Below are 17,216 nucleotides of genomic sequence, written 5' to 3'. Positions count from 1 at the left end.
GCTCTTCACATTTTTATCACTTTCTACCATAAGAAGCAAAATAATAGAATTAGGGCACTTGTTTGTAAGTGCCAGCAATAGAGTTTTCGAAGTTGGAGAATATTTGATGAATTATAAAAATTTTATCTTACTATCCTTCTAGTTAGGTATATCTGCTAAATTTAGGAGTAATGTCAAATGTGTTTTTATTCATTTTAAAATTTGTCCAAATTTTTCTTTTAAGGAAGAAAAGCATGTGGAGTGTTTCAATATTTATGAAGTATAAAATAGTAACACAAGTGACTTTCTAGCTTTTCTCTTGAATTCAATCATTGTTAACAACTTCAAGTTCATTCTTCTGAGATTTTCTGAACAAAATACCAGAAGAATGAACTTAGCAAAAATACCCTTGTGAAATATGCTTTTTGAACTTGGTTTTAGAGTTCATTTCATAACAATATATAAAGAGCTTCCTTGCTTTTAAGTGTTGCATAGTTATTCGTTTTGTAGATAGATGTACAATTTAATGTAGTTCCTGTTAATGAACTTTAGATATTTTTGCTATTCTAAGTAATGCTATAATGAGTAGCTATACATTTTTCACACGCTCGGATTTATTTTGGAGAACGAAATTCTAGTGGTAGAATAACTTAGACAAAGTGTATTTGCAGTTGCAATTTTGAGAGCTAAGGCAAATTGCCCTCCATGAGGGTTATGCCATTTTGATCCAAGGCCCTTATTGCCTGTACTCTGCCTTTATCAGATACTTGATGTGTCTTTTTCATAAGGAGCTATTTATTATGTGACTTGCCCATTTAAATTCTTTGCCTCTTTTACTGTGTTTGAATTTTTCCTAATTGATTTATTATTCATTACTGAAATTAACCTTGTGAGATTTACTCTTTAGTTTGTTGTTTCCTTTGGTGGGGGGATTACTGAGGATTGAACCCGGGGGCTTTAACCACGGAGCCCTTTTTTATATTTTATTTAGAGATGGGGTCTTGCTGAGTTACTTAGGGCCTTACAAAGTTGCTGAGGCTGGCTTGCCTCAGCCTCCCAAGCTGCTGGGATTACAGGTGTGTGCCACCATGCCTGGTTATAATTTACCTTTTCACAGTGGTTTGCTTATAATGGATTTTGCTGTCCTGAAAATAATGATTATCATGTTCTGTCTTCTCCAGTTTTTTAAAAAAAATTTTCTCATGGTTTCTACTACCACTTATTGCTTTGTTTTTATTTAAGGTATTGATTCATCTGAAATTTCTTTTGCTACAAGCATTGTTTCAAAATGATTTTAGGGGGCTGGAGATGTAGTTTAGATATAGAACAATTACCTGGCACACACAAAGTTCTATGTAAGTTCCTAGAACTGCAATAAAATAAATTAAAAATAAACCAGGCATGGTGGTGCATGCCTATAATCTTAGTAACTTGGTGTGATACCCTGTCATTGTCTCAATATAAAAAAGGGCTGGGAATGTAGCTCAGTGGTAAAGTGCCCATGTTCAATCCTCAAGAATAAACATTTTAACATATAGACTAGTATAATTAAGTTTTCATGAACACATCTGAAATAAAATTTAACAAATATCAAAATTTTGTTATACTTCTTTATTTCTTCATATTTGGTTTTTAAAATTGATACTGATCTGTTCATTTCATCCTGTTTGCTTTTCTTTCTACAAAAAGGTTCTGTGTTCTGCTCATTTTAATGTTTCTAGATTTTAATTGAATGGTAATTTTTCTACATTGTTTTTTTCTGCACACATGCACACATTTTTTTTCCCCCCCTGCACACATGTCTGCAGACACCCATCCCTCTTCTTTACTCAAGCTGTAATGACCACAATGTCATGCCTGTTTTGATAGAAGGGAATACAAGGCAATTTCATAAGTGAATTTTAGAGATTTTGCATCTTTGAATTGTTGGTCTTTATAAAGTCTATGGAATATGTTGAGTATTATCTACTCGTAGTGTTATTAGTAATAACATTAACACATAGCCCTGACCTTCCAGCAGCAGGTGTCATTTGCTTTGCTGAGTAACTTTGTGTCCTCAGGAAGTCTGGGTCAGTGCTGCCAAATTTTCCTTAGATTCTTTAATTTATAACTGCTCATTATAAATACTAATTGCTGTAACTTTTATGTTACCTACTTGCCATGAAATGAGTGTTTTTATTCTGCCCCCTTTCTCCCATGAAAGGTCCAACAGAAATTTAACTGCCAGGTTAATCATTATCAATGTTCATATATATCTGTATTCTCATGTCCTTGAATATGTAAACGTTTATAGGTTTTATTTATTGGTTATTTTTTTTCTTTTTTGTAGCACCAGGATTGAACCTATGACCACATCCTAGGCAAGATATTGTATATCTTTATGCATTTTTGATGGCATTTATATAGATGATAATCTTTGCAGTGGGATTATTGTTTCATATCCTGCATGTAATTTAAATTCTAATAGATAAACTCAGGTGAATTTCCAAGATAAGAGTATTGGTGCATTTTCAGTTGGACATTTTTCTAAAGGTCACAGAATCCCTGTCTTGATTTAGGGAGAGACCTATGTAAGAAACACTGTTTTTAAATTATCTCATTCCTCAAAGAAGGACATTTCATTGTCTCTGCTTGTGGTCTGTGACTGTTAAATTTGAATTCAGTTCTTTAAGCGGACCTTGCTCTGGATTAGCCCAAATCAACTACTTATGAGCTATAACTTTCATCTGTCATGAATAAAATATGCTTGTTACCACCTGTAGACCTTTATTCATTTTCTTATCCATTCCTCTGTCAAATATCTCTACCTTAAAAGCCTGATATTTCGCTATCATAACATCAGTCTTTAATTTCTATCCAGGCCTGCTCACTTTTTTGTTTTATTGTGAAGTTCTATTTTGTTTTTCTATTGTTTTATACTTGAACAATACAGAGCAGCATAATATTAAATCTTTTATTAGCAATATTCATTATGCAGCATATTTTTAAAAATCTTTGTAAATTGCAGTGCAAAATTATCTTTGAGATTGTATAGGTAGATGAATTTTGAACATTTTAAATAGCCTTTCAAAAACTAAACTTGGATAATTATTGATTTTAGGTGCCTGGTTGAGGCCTGGAGTTTATTGCGACAACATTCTAATAAAGTGAATGCAGAGGAATTACTGAAGCATGCCTATGAAGTCTGCCAGGAAACAGGCTTAATGGAAGATTTATTGAAATTACCATTTACAAACACTGAACAGGTAATCATTTAACAGTGTAATTTTATCACAAATTCAAGATAAATTGATAGTTTACAAATCCATTCTGTTCTTCTAGGAGTGTTTGGTGAAATTTTTGCAGTCCAGTGCCAGTGTTCAGAATCATGAATTCCTTTTAGTTCACCATTTGCAGCATGCCAATTATATTCCTGCTTTGAAGCTGAACCAGACTTTGAAGATTAATCTTATGGTATGATTAAAGTTGTTTCTTTGTGTGGGAGAAGGGAATAAGGAACTGAAGACTTTTTTGGTTGATTTGATTCATAAGAACTTGCAGTGTTTGTATCTGTTGTGCCTTTTATTGTCATAACTTGGAGAAAGTTCTTCTTGTCTATTGGCATATTATTACTTCTTTTTCTAAAAAAAAATATCCCTCTACTGTCTCCTCCCTAATTCTTCTATATTTGTATATGCCATTTATGCCCTGACATCTGCCCACAGTCTTGCCATACTGACCACTCAGGAAAAATGAGAGGAAGAGTTGGAGACAGCAGCAGAAGTTACTTAATGCAGAGAGTATTGGATTTCAAAGGTTGAAACTGATTCTTAATTTGCTGTGTTTAGGACATGCTCTGAGCCTTTGTTTCCTCGTGTGTAAACCAATAATATTTCCTTATGAAGTTGTTATGAGAGGGCTCAGAGATTTATGAAGTAACAGGTTGACTGACTCATGTAAATGTTTAATAAATGATAACCACTGTTTTTAATAGTTGTGAAGGAGCAATGTTTGTTAGTAGACATTTTTAATTGATGTAAGCAATTAAGTTTGTGTGCAAAATCTTCAATTTGGAAAAATATAGGTAGGAGGAAGAAAATATTTATAATATGATTATATTTTAACTGGTAAATACAATTTTGATATATTCAATAGAATGATCGGGATCCTCGTTTGCGGGAGAGATCAGTGGCTCGAAATTCTATATTAGAGCAATATGGGAAAATCCTTCCTAGAGTCCAGAGAAAATTAGCCATGGAAAGAGCTAAGCCTTACCATCTGTCAACATCATCAGTTTTTCGAGAATGTAAGATTTCATTGAAGAATGTCATAAACTCTCAGGCTATTAAAAATATTGAATGATTGCTTCTCTGAAACTCTCATTACTTTAAATATTACTCACTTTTACTAATACTTTCATCACAGTCTTTTTTTTTTTTTTTTTTTTACTGACTACTCTGTTCCATGAAATGTAGGGTTTTCTGGGAAGTTTTTTACAATTTGTTTCCTACTGTAACGCAGAATGAAAATCTTGTATTTTAGTTGAAGACATGTGCCCAACTTTTAGTTAAATAATTTTATACCATATCCCAAATTGTTAAATTTCAGTATAGCTGTAGTTTAAACCAAATATAATTTAAACTTTATTATGACTTCCATGTTGTCCATTCTTTGATATTACATTATTAAAATCCTGTTTGTTAGAGAATCAATTAAATCCTACATTCTTCATTTTACAGTTTCTAGACCCAAACCATTGTCAGCATTTCCAAAGAAAGCCATGACAGGAACAGTGTTATCAAGATCCACTTTCATCAATAATGTGTTATCTAGAATTGGAGAGGTGTGGACAAGCAGTGATCCTGGAAATAGCGTCTCACTTTATAATAAGTATGTTTTTTAATACCTTTTTTAAAAAATATGTATTTTTTTTAGTTGTTGATGGACTTTTATTTTATTCATTTATTTTTATGTGTTGCTGAGAATTAAACCCAGTGCCTCACACATGCAAGGCAAGCGCTCTACCACTCAGCCCCAGCCCCTTTCTTATACCTTTTAAGGTCATGTTACTTGCAGTTTTTCCTGGACACCAGAAGTATTTATCACAATCTACCCTAATTATTATAGTGTTTATTATTAGCATATGTAAAGAGGAAAAGCATTTTTATGGTGGCTGCTTTTCTTACAAGAAGAATGTTTTACTTTCAGTTAGAATGGTGTATTTAGGGGCTGGGGCTGGGGTTGTGGTTTAGTGGTAGTGCGCTTGCCTAGGCACTGGGTTCTATTCTTAGCACTGCATATAAACAAATAAAATAAAGGTTATTGACAACTAAAAAAAGTTTAAGGGGCTGGGTTGTATCCCAGAGTTAGATCACTTGCCTGGCATACGTGAGGCACTGGGTTCGATCCTCAGCACCACATAAAAATAAAAGATATTGTGTCCACCTATATCTAAAATAAATATTTAAAAAACATTTTTTAAAAGGCAGTGTGTTTATTGTAGATATTGCAAAGTAAGAAATGAAAGTCCTTTCCTATTCCATCTAATTTTACTTTAAAGCTTTTTTTAAATCAGTGCAGCATGATGCATAATCAGAAGTTAAATTTTTATTTTCTTTGTAGTCCTAAAATAGAAGAAGCATCTCCTATAGTATATTCTTTCCCACATCTACAACTGCCTGAGGCATTTGTTGGAACACCCATTTCAAAAGCATCACAGAGGATTTCTAGGTGAGAGTTCATTAAATCATCCTTAAAGACACAATGTTAGGCATTAATTACAACAGTAATGTTTAATGTATGGTTTCTTTAAAATTTAGACAGTATGGTGATTTTAAAATCAATTTCTCATTTCGGACATCTTAGTGAAAAGTATTCTTTACTATAACTTTGGAGTAAAGTAAAATGTTAGGCTTCCCCCCCCCCTTTGATATTATCTTCTTGTTAGATGACCTCTGTAGAAATTGTTTTTGTAATTATTAACTAATCTCAGTTGGTTCATATTGAAGCTTTCTCCTGTACAGCAGAGACTACTTGATGTCTCATAGAACTTCAGATGCAGTAATACTATATCAGTAATATGATATTACAAATATAAATAAATTCAGTGTTTCACATCTAAATGAAATTGTGATTATAAGTTGTATTTAGCAACATCAGATAGTTGAAAAATATTCATAACTGGCAATATGATTCAGTGGGAGAGTGCTTGCCTAGTAAACATGAAGCACTGGGATTAATCTGTATTACTGCAAAAAAAGAAAAATGCTCTTGAGGTCACGGTAAACCTTTTCAAATGGCTAACTACAAAAATACTTGGTGCGAGCAAGTGTGCAAAGCACTTTGAACTGTTGTGCATTGCTGCTGGTAGGAACATAAAACTCTGCCAATTTCTTTCAACATACATTTTTTTCCCTTATGACTCAGCATCCCCACTCCTACTTGTTTACCCAAGGGAAATTTTTAAAAAAGACTAGTCAATAAAATGAAAAGTGTCAAGAGTGTCGATCAATGTTTCTGAGTTCAATCCCTGGTAACAAGGAAAAAAGAATTTTTTTTTCTTCATACTCTTCTTAGCGAATAACTTAATCTTGTATAAGAATTTTGTGCCAGGCATGGTGATACATGCCTGTAATCACACTGAGCTTTGAGGCTGAGGATCAGAAGTTCAAAGCCAGCCTCAGCAACTTGGCAAGACCCTGTCTCAAAATAAAAAGGACTGGTGATGTAGCTTAATAGCAGTAAAGCACTCCTGGCTTTAATCCCCAATATACCACTAAACCACCCGAAGAATTTTGCCATTTGTCATACAGACCTTGCTTTTGAGAAGCAGTCTCACCTAAATAGGCAAGATGTAAATATTAACAGTGCAGAGCTTTTAACATAATATTGGAAAAGTTAAATTAAAAAGTAAGCAATTTGTTTACAAGTACAGAATTTAAATACAAATTAGAAAGAAACGAAGATAGAGAAAGAAATGTCTAGATTAGATGTTCATGTTTTGGTAGAAATCTCAAGGCTGTGACTGGTACAGAATAACAGGTACAAAGACCTTGTAATGAAAATGCTTTCATTTCTGCACTGGGTAATAGGTTGATTCTTAAAGCACCCATGATCTGTGTGGATCTACCACCCTGATAATGAAAATCCCTTTGGAATCTGAAGGATAGAATGCAGGAGAAGACAAAACAACTGGGATTTTTAAAAAACTTTCTGGGCAACAGAACAAGCTGTTCTTCTTTGGTTATTCTCAGCTGATCCACACTGGCATCTGGGAAAAATAAAAAAATAACTGTTTTTATTATAGAAAATACAGACATAAAATAGACTATTGGGGAGGCTGGGGTTGTGGCTCAGTGGTAGAGCACTTGCCTGGCACGTGTGAGGCCTTGGATTTGAGTGTCAGCACCACATATAAATAAAATTAAAAGTCCATTTACAACTATATTATGACCTGAAAATATTTTTCTGTAAGTTTTTAAGCTTATTTGGACTGTGTATGTGTAATACAAATCATGAATGAAATCAATTTTATCATTTGATGTAAACTAGGTCTGGGACATTATGGAAAACTTTTTGAGATTATTTTGTCAACAAACTTTTTTTTTTAAGGGAGAGAGAATTTTTTTTTTTTTTTTTTTACTATTCATTTATATTTTTTTAGTTTTCGGCGGACACAACATCTTTATTTGTATGTGGTGCTGAGGATCGAACCCAGGCCGCACGCATGCTAGGCGAGCGCGCCACCGCTTGAGCCACATCCCCAGCCCAACAAACTTTTTTTAATTAACTTTTTTTGGGGGGTGGGTGTTAGTCTAGACTTTAATGCTGTCATATCCTAAGTGTTGATAAAGATGAATTTTAGCACATGGATTGCTAGGGATGCCTTATCCTGTGTATTGTCAATCTTTAGCAGTTAATCTTCATGGCAAATAAATGCCTGGCTGATAGTGGAAGCTCAGTAAATAACTGGTAAAAGGGAAAGAGAACTGCAGGCATGGTGATACATAATCAGTCCTAACAAATGGGGAGGCTAAGGCAGGAAGAGTACAAGTTTGAGAACAGCCCTAGGTAACTTAAATGAGATTCTGTCTCAAAATAAAAAGAGGGTGATGTAGCTTAACGGTAAAGTTCTGGGTTAAATCCCCACTACTGAAAAATATTGTGATCAGGGGACAACTAGAATTCTTTGTTCTTAAATTGTTTCTAAAATTCCTAATTATTTTTTTGCTACTGAAATAGTTTTCAATGGTGGCTAAGTGTGTTTACATGTTTTTATGGTATTTATTAGTGAATATATAAATCATAACAATAACATTGAATATTAAAATTCTTTTGTTTCATCAGAATAATTTAGTTAATAATTTACCAGAATTCTTCTATTCATAAGTATGTTCTGATTACAGATTACTAGATTTGGTTATTCATCCTATCCCCCGACCTTCTCAACCTTTGGGGTTTATTCAGCAAAGCCCCACAAGATCTCCTTTATGCCTAGTATCCAGTTCTTTGCCATTTGGTTCACAGTCAAAAGAATCACATCAGAATACCTCCAAGTCTGCAGAATTGCATTTACTTGAGACTCCTCTTGTAGTTAAGGTTAGTATTATGTCCCTAGCATTCATAGTAAAGCAAGAGTGTTCTTAGTTTCAAATAGCACAGAGAAAATAAGCTATTTGTAACTGAATAGTCAATAGCTGTTTTTCACTTTAATTTTCATGGCTGTCTTTCCAAAATACTTGCTATACTTTTGCATCTTCTTAAACTGGGTTGATTAAATTTAATAATAATGATCACATTGTCTTGAATATTATACAAAGCTCTGAATGGTTATTATAAATTGGCCTTTGTCCTTTTCAAAATAATTTTAAGCTTTTGATTTTTATATATGTTGATATAATTTTGCTGATAGTATGCACTTATTTTTTCCTTCTGTTAAATAATTTTTAGTTTTTACATTTTTAAGAAATTTTTCTGACCATGAACTATTCCTACTCCTAGTTTATTAGTGTCTAAATAACCTTTTCCTCCCTCCTTTCTGATAAATTATTATTGAGAAAACAACAAAACTAAACTTGTGATAACTTGTAACAATAATCTTTTCGTTTTCAAAGTATTTTCATATATGTTATCTCCTTGCTCCTTGTTCAGTATTCTATATTGAATCCTAGAAGCTTTCTTTTTGTTGTTGTTGTTTCTGGGTTCTCTTTCCAGAGATCAGTAAAGCTAGAAAATTCTTATTTTTCAAATTGAATGAAAGATAACTAAGTGCTATTTCTAAAATAGTTATTAAAAGAAGGTTGATAGGATTTTTAGGTTCCTGACACAATCCAGTATTGTATTTCTAATCTTTTCATCTGTCCAAAAATAAAAACTGGTTTTGTATTTTCTCCAGCTAAGTTCAAAAAGTTCAAGTGAAATTATATTAGGGAATGATTTTGTTCGTCTTGCCAAAAGAGTATTTGGTTATAATAATCTTATAATGTGTCTAACAGCACTCATTAATGGGATTCAGTAATCTGGTTACTGGGTCTTTAGTGGACAAATTAAGTGAAGGAATTATTTCTACTAAATTAAGTGCTAATTTTGAATTATATGTATTCATTATTACTAAATCTAATACGTTATTAATACTTGTATGGATTTTTTTTTCCCTAAGACATAAAAAAAAGTTTAGATTAATTTTGTGTTCAGTACACACAGTTCTCTCTTTAATGTAAGACTTTGTTTCTTAAATTTATCTTACTAATTGGCATTGTATTTTTTATGGATACAATTTTAAGTTTAATAGCCTTAAATATAGAAAGCACTGATAGAATTTTTTTTCTTCCAATCAATCTGAAATAAAAATTTCTACTTATGTGTTTATTGAAAATGAGACTATAACCACAATTGTCACTCAAATGCCCCAGTAAATACTTACGTAAATGCCTTTTATAAACACTAATAGAATTCCATTTGCTCTTTGTTTTAGAAAGCTAAAAGTTTGGTTATGTCAGTTGCTTCTTCTGGATTTGCCGAGTTTACTCCTCAATCTATCCTAAGGTCTGGCCTTCGAACACCTTTAGCATCTCCCTCTACATCACCTGGAAGGTCTCTTACTCCTCCTTTGCGACTTAAAGAAACTAAAATTTCATTCATGGAAGAAGAAATGAACACAAAATGGACTACTGCAGTAAGTTTGATTATAATAGGGAAAAAAGACTCAAAGATTGTATTAGCTCTTACAAGTAAAAAGTGTGATAAATCAATTTAAATAACCTCACTATGGATTTTTATATGCAATTTTATAGATTGACTTGAATTTACAAAACAGTTCTGAAGGAAACATGAGGGCAATGGCTAAGCCTCTTACAGATAAAAAACAAAATTGGGCTTGAAAGTACCAAGTGAATTGCATATATTGGTGGCAGAAATGGCACTAGAATTCAGACTTCCTAAGTCAGTCTGTGGGCTTTTTAAAAAAGTTTTGTTTTGTTTATTCTGTGTAGTACTTCTTAAGTTCCTATTTGGTTGTCTGTTAACAGCCTGCAGATAACAGTAACCCAGAAGCATTTATCACTGCATCTTTTCATAAATGTGGAGTTCCAGCAGAAAATGAATGGCCGAAGAGCAAAGAGGAAACCATACCTTTTCTTGTAAATAGCTCAGAAAAGGACCCTCAAGAAATGGATACAGGGTCACTGGACGCATCCTCACAAAGTTTGGAGAAACTAGATGTGAGCAAAGAAAGCAATGCTTCAACCAGATCAGACCAGACCACCTTAGAATATCAAGATGCACCATCACCAGAAGAGTTTGAAGATATTTTTTTGTCCTCCCAGTCAGGAGAGTCTTCCACTGAACTAAATACTAATTTAACTGAGCAAATCAAGAAAGATGAAGATAAAGATGTGTTTGAGTCACAAGTAATTCCTCCAGATGAGGAAAAACAGATGGGTAAGAGCTCGTTTCCACATATTAAAAATTGCCATTGATAGGGCTGGGGATATGGCTCAAGTAGTAGCACACTCGCCTGGCATGCGTGAGGCACTGGGTTTGATCCTCAGCACCACATAAAAATAAAATAAAGATATTGTGTCCACCTAAAAGCTAAAAAATTTTAAAAATTGCCATTGATATTCCTTAAAAAAATTCTTCTTTAGTGCATTATAGTAAAACCATTGAGGTTTTCAATTTAGTCTCCAAAATTTCCCCCCCCCCTTTCCTCCCTCTGCTTTCCTGATCTTGTATGTATTATTATTTTTAAAAATTTGTCCATTATTCATAAAGATTAATTCATTGGGGTATATTTATAAATGTACATAAGAAAGTTTGGTCAGATGCCACCATTCCTCACTTTTTCATATCCCTTCTGCTTTCTCCTCAACCTTAATAAATTTTGTAATAGGTTTCTTTTCACCATAAGGAAAGCGTGAAGATCAAGATTAAATAATATATGCGCGTAGTGTCAAAACCTTTTTCAGTTATAAGTATTGCTTACATTGTTCCATAAGTATATATGAGCTTTGAAGAGAGAGGAACTTAGTATGCTTTTTAATCTGGCCATGAAATTTGGAAAAGAATACTAATGTTTAAGGATGGAAATGCAAGGTTCAGCAGTCTGATTAGAGAATATTCCCATAAATAATGGATGTAGTAATAACTTTACGGAATAGATTGTTGCTGCAATTTTTAACTTATTCAGCAGTCTTAATTTATGAAAATTCTGCTCACAGAGCAGGATATTTGTTCTATATTCCGTCCTTACTGCCAAAACAATCACAGAACAATCAAGATAAATGTCCAAAGGCCCATGAAGTGAGTCCAATGGCATTTGGATTGTGATGTCTCTGTTACATATTATTAATTTCTCTGTTAAATTCAGGAGTCTGCTGAAGTAGTGTATGTCTAGAGATAAACACTGTTTTTTTTTTCTGTGTCATAATTCCATTAAATGTTTAAATGATAAATATTAGAATAGAATGTTCATAGAAGAGCCAGGTATGGTAAATACCTGTAGTCCCAACTATTTGGGAGGCTGAGGCCAGGAGTATTGCAAATTTGAGCCTTGCCCAGACAACTTAATTAGACCCTCTCTCAAAATACATTTTTTTAAAAAGGGCTTAGGAATGCACCTCTGTGGTAAAATGCTTGCCTAGCATGCATGAAGCCCTGGTTTCCATTCCCAGGACCATAATTAAAAAAAAAAAAAAAAAGAATGTACATAAATATCTTAATGGATTGTTTCTACCCTATTGGGCAGTCCCAAGTAGAAATCTATATGTGTGTGTGTGTGTGTTGGAGTCAGAATCATAGAAGACATACTCTAGATTAAAATAGACTAAATTTGAATCCTTGTTCAACTATCTAAGTATGCTTGGTGATACGGGATAAACAGTGTTAATATTATGCTTTAGTTTTTCTGATATACCTCTTTGAATATTTTGGATTAAGTGAATTGATATATGTAGAACATTTGCAATAAATTGTACTTGTTCAGCCAAAGGTAAAAAGTTGGAGGTTAAGGGAGGCTCTTTGACTCAGAATTAGTAAAAGGAACTGCTGACAATCTGATGCCAAGGAAATAAACACAAAAGAACAAAAAAGCAGGCCTAGCAACTTCTTAAACAGTAATAAGTAATAGTTCAAGACCTGTGCAATTATAAAACATTTAGCTTAAATGATATTTTTACCTGTATGATTTGTAGACACTTTGAAAGTTGCAGAGGAGTCCCTTTCAGGATCAAATAACTTAAGCTCCACTGAAGGAACCAAAGCATCACTTTGTGTGCCATCAATCCATGAAGGGTAAGTTTATGAAGATGGTTTCAAATATTTTTCCAAAGAAGTTTAATGAAATTATGAACCCATAGCAAAATATTCTTTATGTATTAGAGCTCATTTAGATTTTTGACATTCCCATCTTGAATAATTACCTGTATCCCTAGTTGTTCAGTTTTATAGTTGTGTTATTTAGTTACCATGAAATAAATCTTAATACTACTAGACATTTCTATAATATAAAGACCTAGTGAATTGAGGCATATTAATATTCTTTGACTCTTTCTGTTGAAGACCAAAAGTTCATTCACAACTATGGTATTATTCCATGTGCTTCCTTTTTTTAGTAGTTTCAGGATGATTAGGCACAGGACTCCTGTAAAACCAGAGTGGAACATAGGGGAGATGGCCGAGAGAAATTTTTTTCCTTACAATCATACAATAGTCACTCAAGTTTTTTGATAACTAATTAAAATATTATGCTGTCAAATAAATTCATTGACAGAAAAGGCCATGCATTAGGTGATATTTATTCATAGTGCTTGCTGTTCAAAACAGGATCTGGTAAAATGGTACCAATTCCCATACAGTTTATCATCTATTATAAGAAGCTTATATTAGAATGTAAATCAGTGTACTGCTTCCTTTATTGAAAGTCAACTGAACTGATCCATATGAAGTAATTAGTTCACCTGGCAAAAGCTCTTTTCCTTCATTTTACGACTAAAGACAAGATTGCATGTCAGCACTTGTAGTAGTGCTGTTGTAGAGGATACAAAAAAGTGGCAGCTTCAATTATTAAGAGGTAGTAAAGGTTATTTAGTAAAATAACTCATCTGAAATGTGATAATTTAAAACATTGCTCTATAAGTAAATAAATAATGAGCAACTTCACAAACCATCTGCAACACAATAGTCACCTGGTAGGTCAAACTTGGTCACATACTTCATTTCTGAGAAAACATTACATTTGATGGCTGGAATTTACCCAGACCTTTATTGAAAATGTGGAATAAAAGATTATCCAATATTTTATTGTTTTAGTATTTTTTAAACTTTAATGAAAACAAATGTTATTTATTACAGTGGATTTGATAGGTAATTGCATCAGTCATAAAACAAAGCATTCACATGAGAAAAGGTTTCATTGAGAAACTAGGTGAATATTCAACATCTTGGCAGAGCTCTAGTTCCTTTCTGAATATAAGTTTAATATTTTGTGGTGATTTATTGTTCTCTTATCCTTGCTACAAGCATTGTGGTTGAGGAAGTCTTATATCCATGTGTACATACTTCAAATACATTATTCTCTATTTTAAAAATCAGCCTAATTGGGTTTTAGGGAAGGGTCAGCTCAGAATATGAAGGCTGTCAGCATATTCTGAAACTTATTTTTATCATGTGTGTTAATACAGGTTTCAATGGTCTCCCATTATAAGTCTTTTTACCCTGTTTTTCCAATTTTAAAATATTGAACCTGATCCTACTGTGTATATAGGAAATGTTCCATAATACTTGACAGGCTTATTTGAAGAACATGGCCACGATTATTAAAAAAAATCAGCGAAAGTGTAATTTATACTGACACGCATTTCAATAGATTTATTTGTACTCTGATGTCATGTCATTGTCACTGAAAAAGTAAAATAATAGAAAGTAGGAAAACCAAGTATAGCATTATTTGTTTATAAATTCACTTGCATATTTTATAATATTCAAAATGAGTTTGGTGATTTCTTTGAACCTTGATTTTCATCAGCAGAATAACAGAGGCAGTAGGACAAAGCAGGTAGAGAAGGTGGGATATTTATACATGCTAAAGTATACATTTCTATTTCTAAAGGAAAATCCTCACCCCAAAGTCCAAGATACCAGTGTTGGATAAAGGATTAATATCTGTTGAAGCCTACAACTCTACAATTAGAGCAGACAACAATGAATGTATGTGTTCATTTGATTATTTCATTTTATTTCTTCTCTCATTTCTACCACTCTTTTTGATTTGCTTCCCTAGAATAAAGGCATTGTAAGGAGATATGTCAGCTATCAAAACAATAGGTTGCTTGTAAGGCATTTTGGAACATGAAAGAATAAGTCAGGGAAAGTAATAAGTATAATTCATTGAATTTTTTTTCCCCACAGTTAACCCTGTTTTGGGGTGTGGGACACCTACTCTCAGACGCTCTCTGTATTATACAGAGGTGAAGCTACTTTCTTTGGTAACCTTATAGCTTTCCATACGTGTTATCATTTAATCTTCATGACACCATGTGAGGTGTAATTATCTGACTCAAAAGTCCTTTGCCCTTAACTGTAAATTTGTTTTTCTGTATTTTTTGTCTGATGAATACTAACAATATAAGATGGAAATATTAATAGTATTCATTTCTTAGTTGTCAGGATTAAGCCAGATGTGTGAAAAGATTTATTTCATAGTTGTCAGAATTAAGCCAGATGTGTGGAAAGTATTTAGAATAGTGCTTGGCACTTAATAAAAGCTGTTCCTATAAATTGTTTTGTTAATTTATTTAATTTGTTATATATGACAGCAGAATGTAATTCACTTCATATTACACATATAGAGTGCATTTTTTCAAGTCTCTGGTTGTATACAAAATATTTTCACACCATTCTTGTCTTCACACTTGTACTTAGGGCAGTGATGTCCAACTCATTCCACCGTCCTTCCTACCCCCATGCCTGCTCCCTTCCTCACCCTCCCCTTTATCCTAGCTAAAGTTCCTCCATTACCCCCTGTGGACATGAGTCAGCATTCTCATATCAAACAATGTTTTATTCAGCCTTTGGTTTTTTGGGATTAGCTTACTTCACTTAGCATTATATTCTCCAACTCCATCCATTTCCCTGCAGATGCCATGATTTTATTCTTTTTTAATGATGTGTGTAATATTGCATTGTGTGTATATATATATACCAAAGTTTGCCTTGCCTATCTGTTCATCTACTGAAGGGCATCTGGGTGGTTCCACAAAGATAGCTATTGTGAATTGTGCTGCTGTAAACATTGATGTGGCTGTGTCCCTGTAGTATACTGTTTTTAAGTCCTTTGGGTATAGACCGAGGAGTGGGATAGCTGGGTCAAAAAATGGTTCCATGCCCAGTTTTCCAAGGAATCTCCATACTGCTTTTCATATTGGCTGCACCAATTTGCAGTCCCACCAGCAATGTATGAGAGTGCCTTTTTCCCACACCCTAGCCAACACTTCTTGTTGTTTGTATTCTTGATAGCTGCCATTCAGACTGGAGTGAAATGAAGTCTTAGAGTAGTTTTGATTTGCTTTTCTTTAATAGCTAGAGATGTTGGACATTTTTTTCATGTTTGTTGATTTGATTATATATCCTCTGTTCAGTTCCTTGGCCCATTTGTTGATTGGGTTATTTGTGGGTTTTTTTTTTGTTGTTGTTGTTGTTGGGTTTTTTTGGTGTTAAGGTTTTTGGGTGCTTTATAGATTAGTGCTGTATCTGATGTGCTTGTGGTAGAGATTTGCTCCCATTCTGTAGGTTCTCTATTCACCTCACTGATTGTTTCTTTTGCTGAGAAGAAGCTTTTTAGTTTGAATCCATTCCATTTATTGATTCTTGGTTTTAATTCTTGCGCTATAGCAGTCTTATTAAGGAAGTTGGGGCCTAATCTGACATGGAGGACATTTGGGCCTACTTTTTCTTCCATTAGGTGCAAGGTCTCTGTTTTAATTCCTAGGTCCTTGATTCACTTTGAGTTGAGTTTTGTGCATGGTAAGAGATACAGGTTTAATTTCATTTTGTTACGTGTGGATTTCCAATTTTCCCAGAACCATTTGTTGAAGAGGCTGTCTTTTCTCCAATTTATGTTTTTGATGCCTTTGTCTAATATGAGATAACTGTAATTATGTGGGTTTGTCTGTGTCCTCTATTCTGTACCATTGATTTACAGGTCTGTTTTGGGGCTGATTATTTATTTTTTTTTTTTTTCTTATTTTTTTGTTTTACTGTTTTGTTTCTGTAGGCCTATACTTGGGTATATATCTTCAAGACAATCTATGTCAGGATTTCTGTTGGATAGACATGGACCTACTAGGTCAAAGAATATTCAGATTTCTAATATTATTATTTTTTGCTATTTTCATATGTTGATAAGTGAAAAGTACCTATTTTCCCATACCTTTTTGCCAAACTGATAGGTGGGAAACATCTTCATTTTATTTTACAGCATTTGCCTATTAGGGATAATAAGCTTTTTATCTATTAAAAGTATGAATATTTTTTCTGGTTTGCCTTTTTTTTAATCTTTTTACCTTTTTATTGATTTGTGCTCATCATTAAAAATGATTTTTAGTGGGTTGAGGTTGTGGCTCAGAGGTAGAGTGCCCGCCTAGCATGTGTGAGGCACTGGGTTCAATCCTTAGTACCACATAAAAATAAAGACATTGTGTTGACTTGTAACTAAAAAATAAATATTTTTTAAAAGGATTTTTTTAGTTAAGTTGGAGACATCT

General features: G+C 33.3%; 1 protein-coding gene across 4 annotated transcripts in view; it reads left to right on the top strand.

Annotated features, from left to right (window-relative positions):
- The window catches only part of Ahctf1 (AT-hook containing transcription factor 1), a 62,399-nt gene that overhangs the window by 35,908 nt on the left and 9,275 nt on the right, over window positions 1–17,216 (top strand). For 3 of the 4 annotated variants that reach the window (XM_071600004.1, XM_071600001.1, XM_027928573.2), the window contains 10 exons: window positions 3,080–3,224; window positions 3,301–3,432; window positions 4,114–4,264; window positions 4,698–4,848; window positions 5,581–5,688; window positions 8,364–8,556; window positions 9,932–10,132; window positions 10,485–10,896; window positions 12,648–12,747; window positions 14,564–14,661. In XM_071600004.1, coding sequence (XP_071456105.1) covers window positions 3,080–3,224; window positions 3,301–3,432; window positions 4,114–4,264; window positions 4,698–4,848; window positions 5,581–5,688; window positions 8,364–8,556; window positions 9,932–10,132; window positions 10,485–10,896; window positions 12,648–12,747; window positions 14,564–14,661 — 1,691 coding nt within the window. The remainder of the gene's footprint in view (window positions 1–3,079; window positions 3,225–3,300; window positions 3,433–4,113; window positions 4,265–4,697; window positions 4,849–5,580; window positions 5,689–8,363; window positions 8,557–9,931; window positions 10,133–10,484; window positions 10,897–12,647; window positions 12,748–14,563; window positions 14,662–17,216) is intronic. The other variant, XM_071600003.1, reaches the window with a different exon arrangement.

The sequence above is a fragment of the Marmota flaviventris genome, chromosome 12, assembly GCF_047511675.1.
Source record: "Marmota flaviventris isolate mMarFla1 chromosome 12, mMarFla1.hap1, whole genome shotgun sequence".
NCBI lineage: Eukaryota > Metazoa > Chordata > Mammalia > Rodentia > Sciuridae > Marmota > Marmota flaviventris.
The sequence above is the reverse complement of the archived record's forward strand: the minus strand, read 5'-3'. Positions and strand labels throughout refer to the sequence as shown.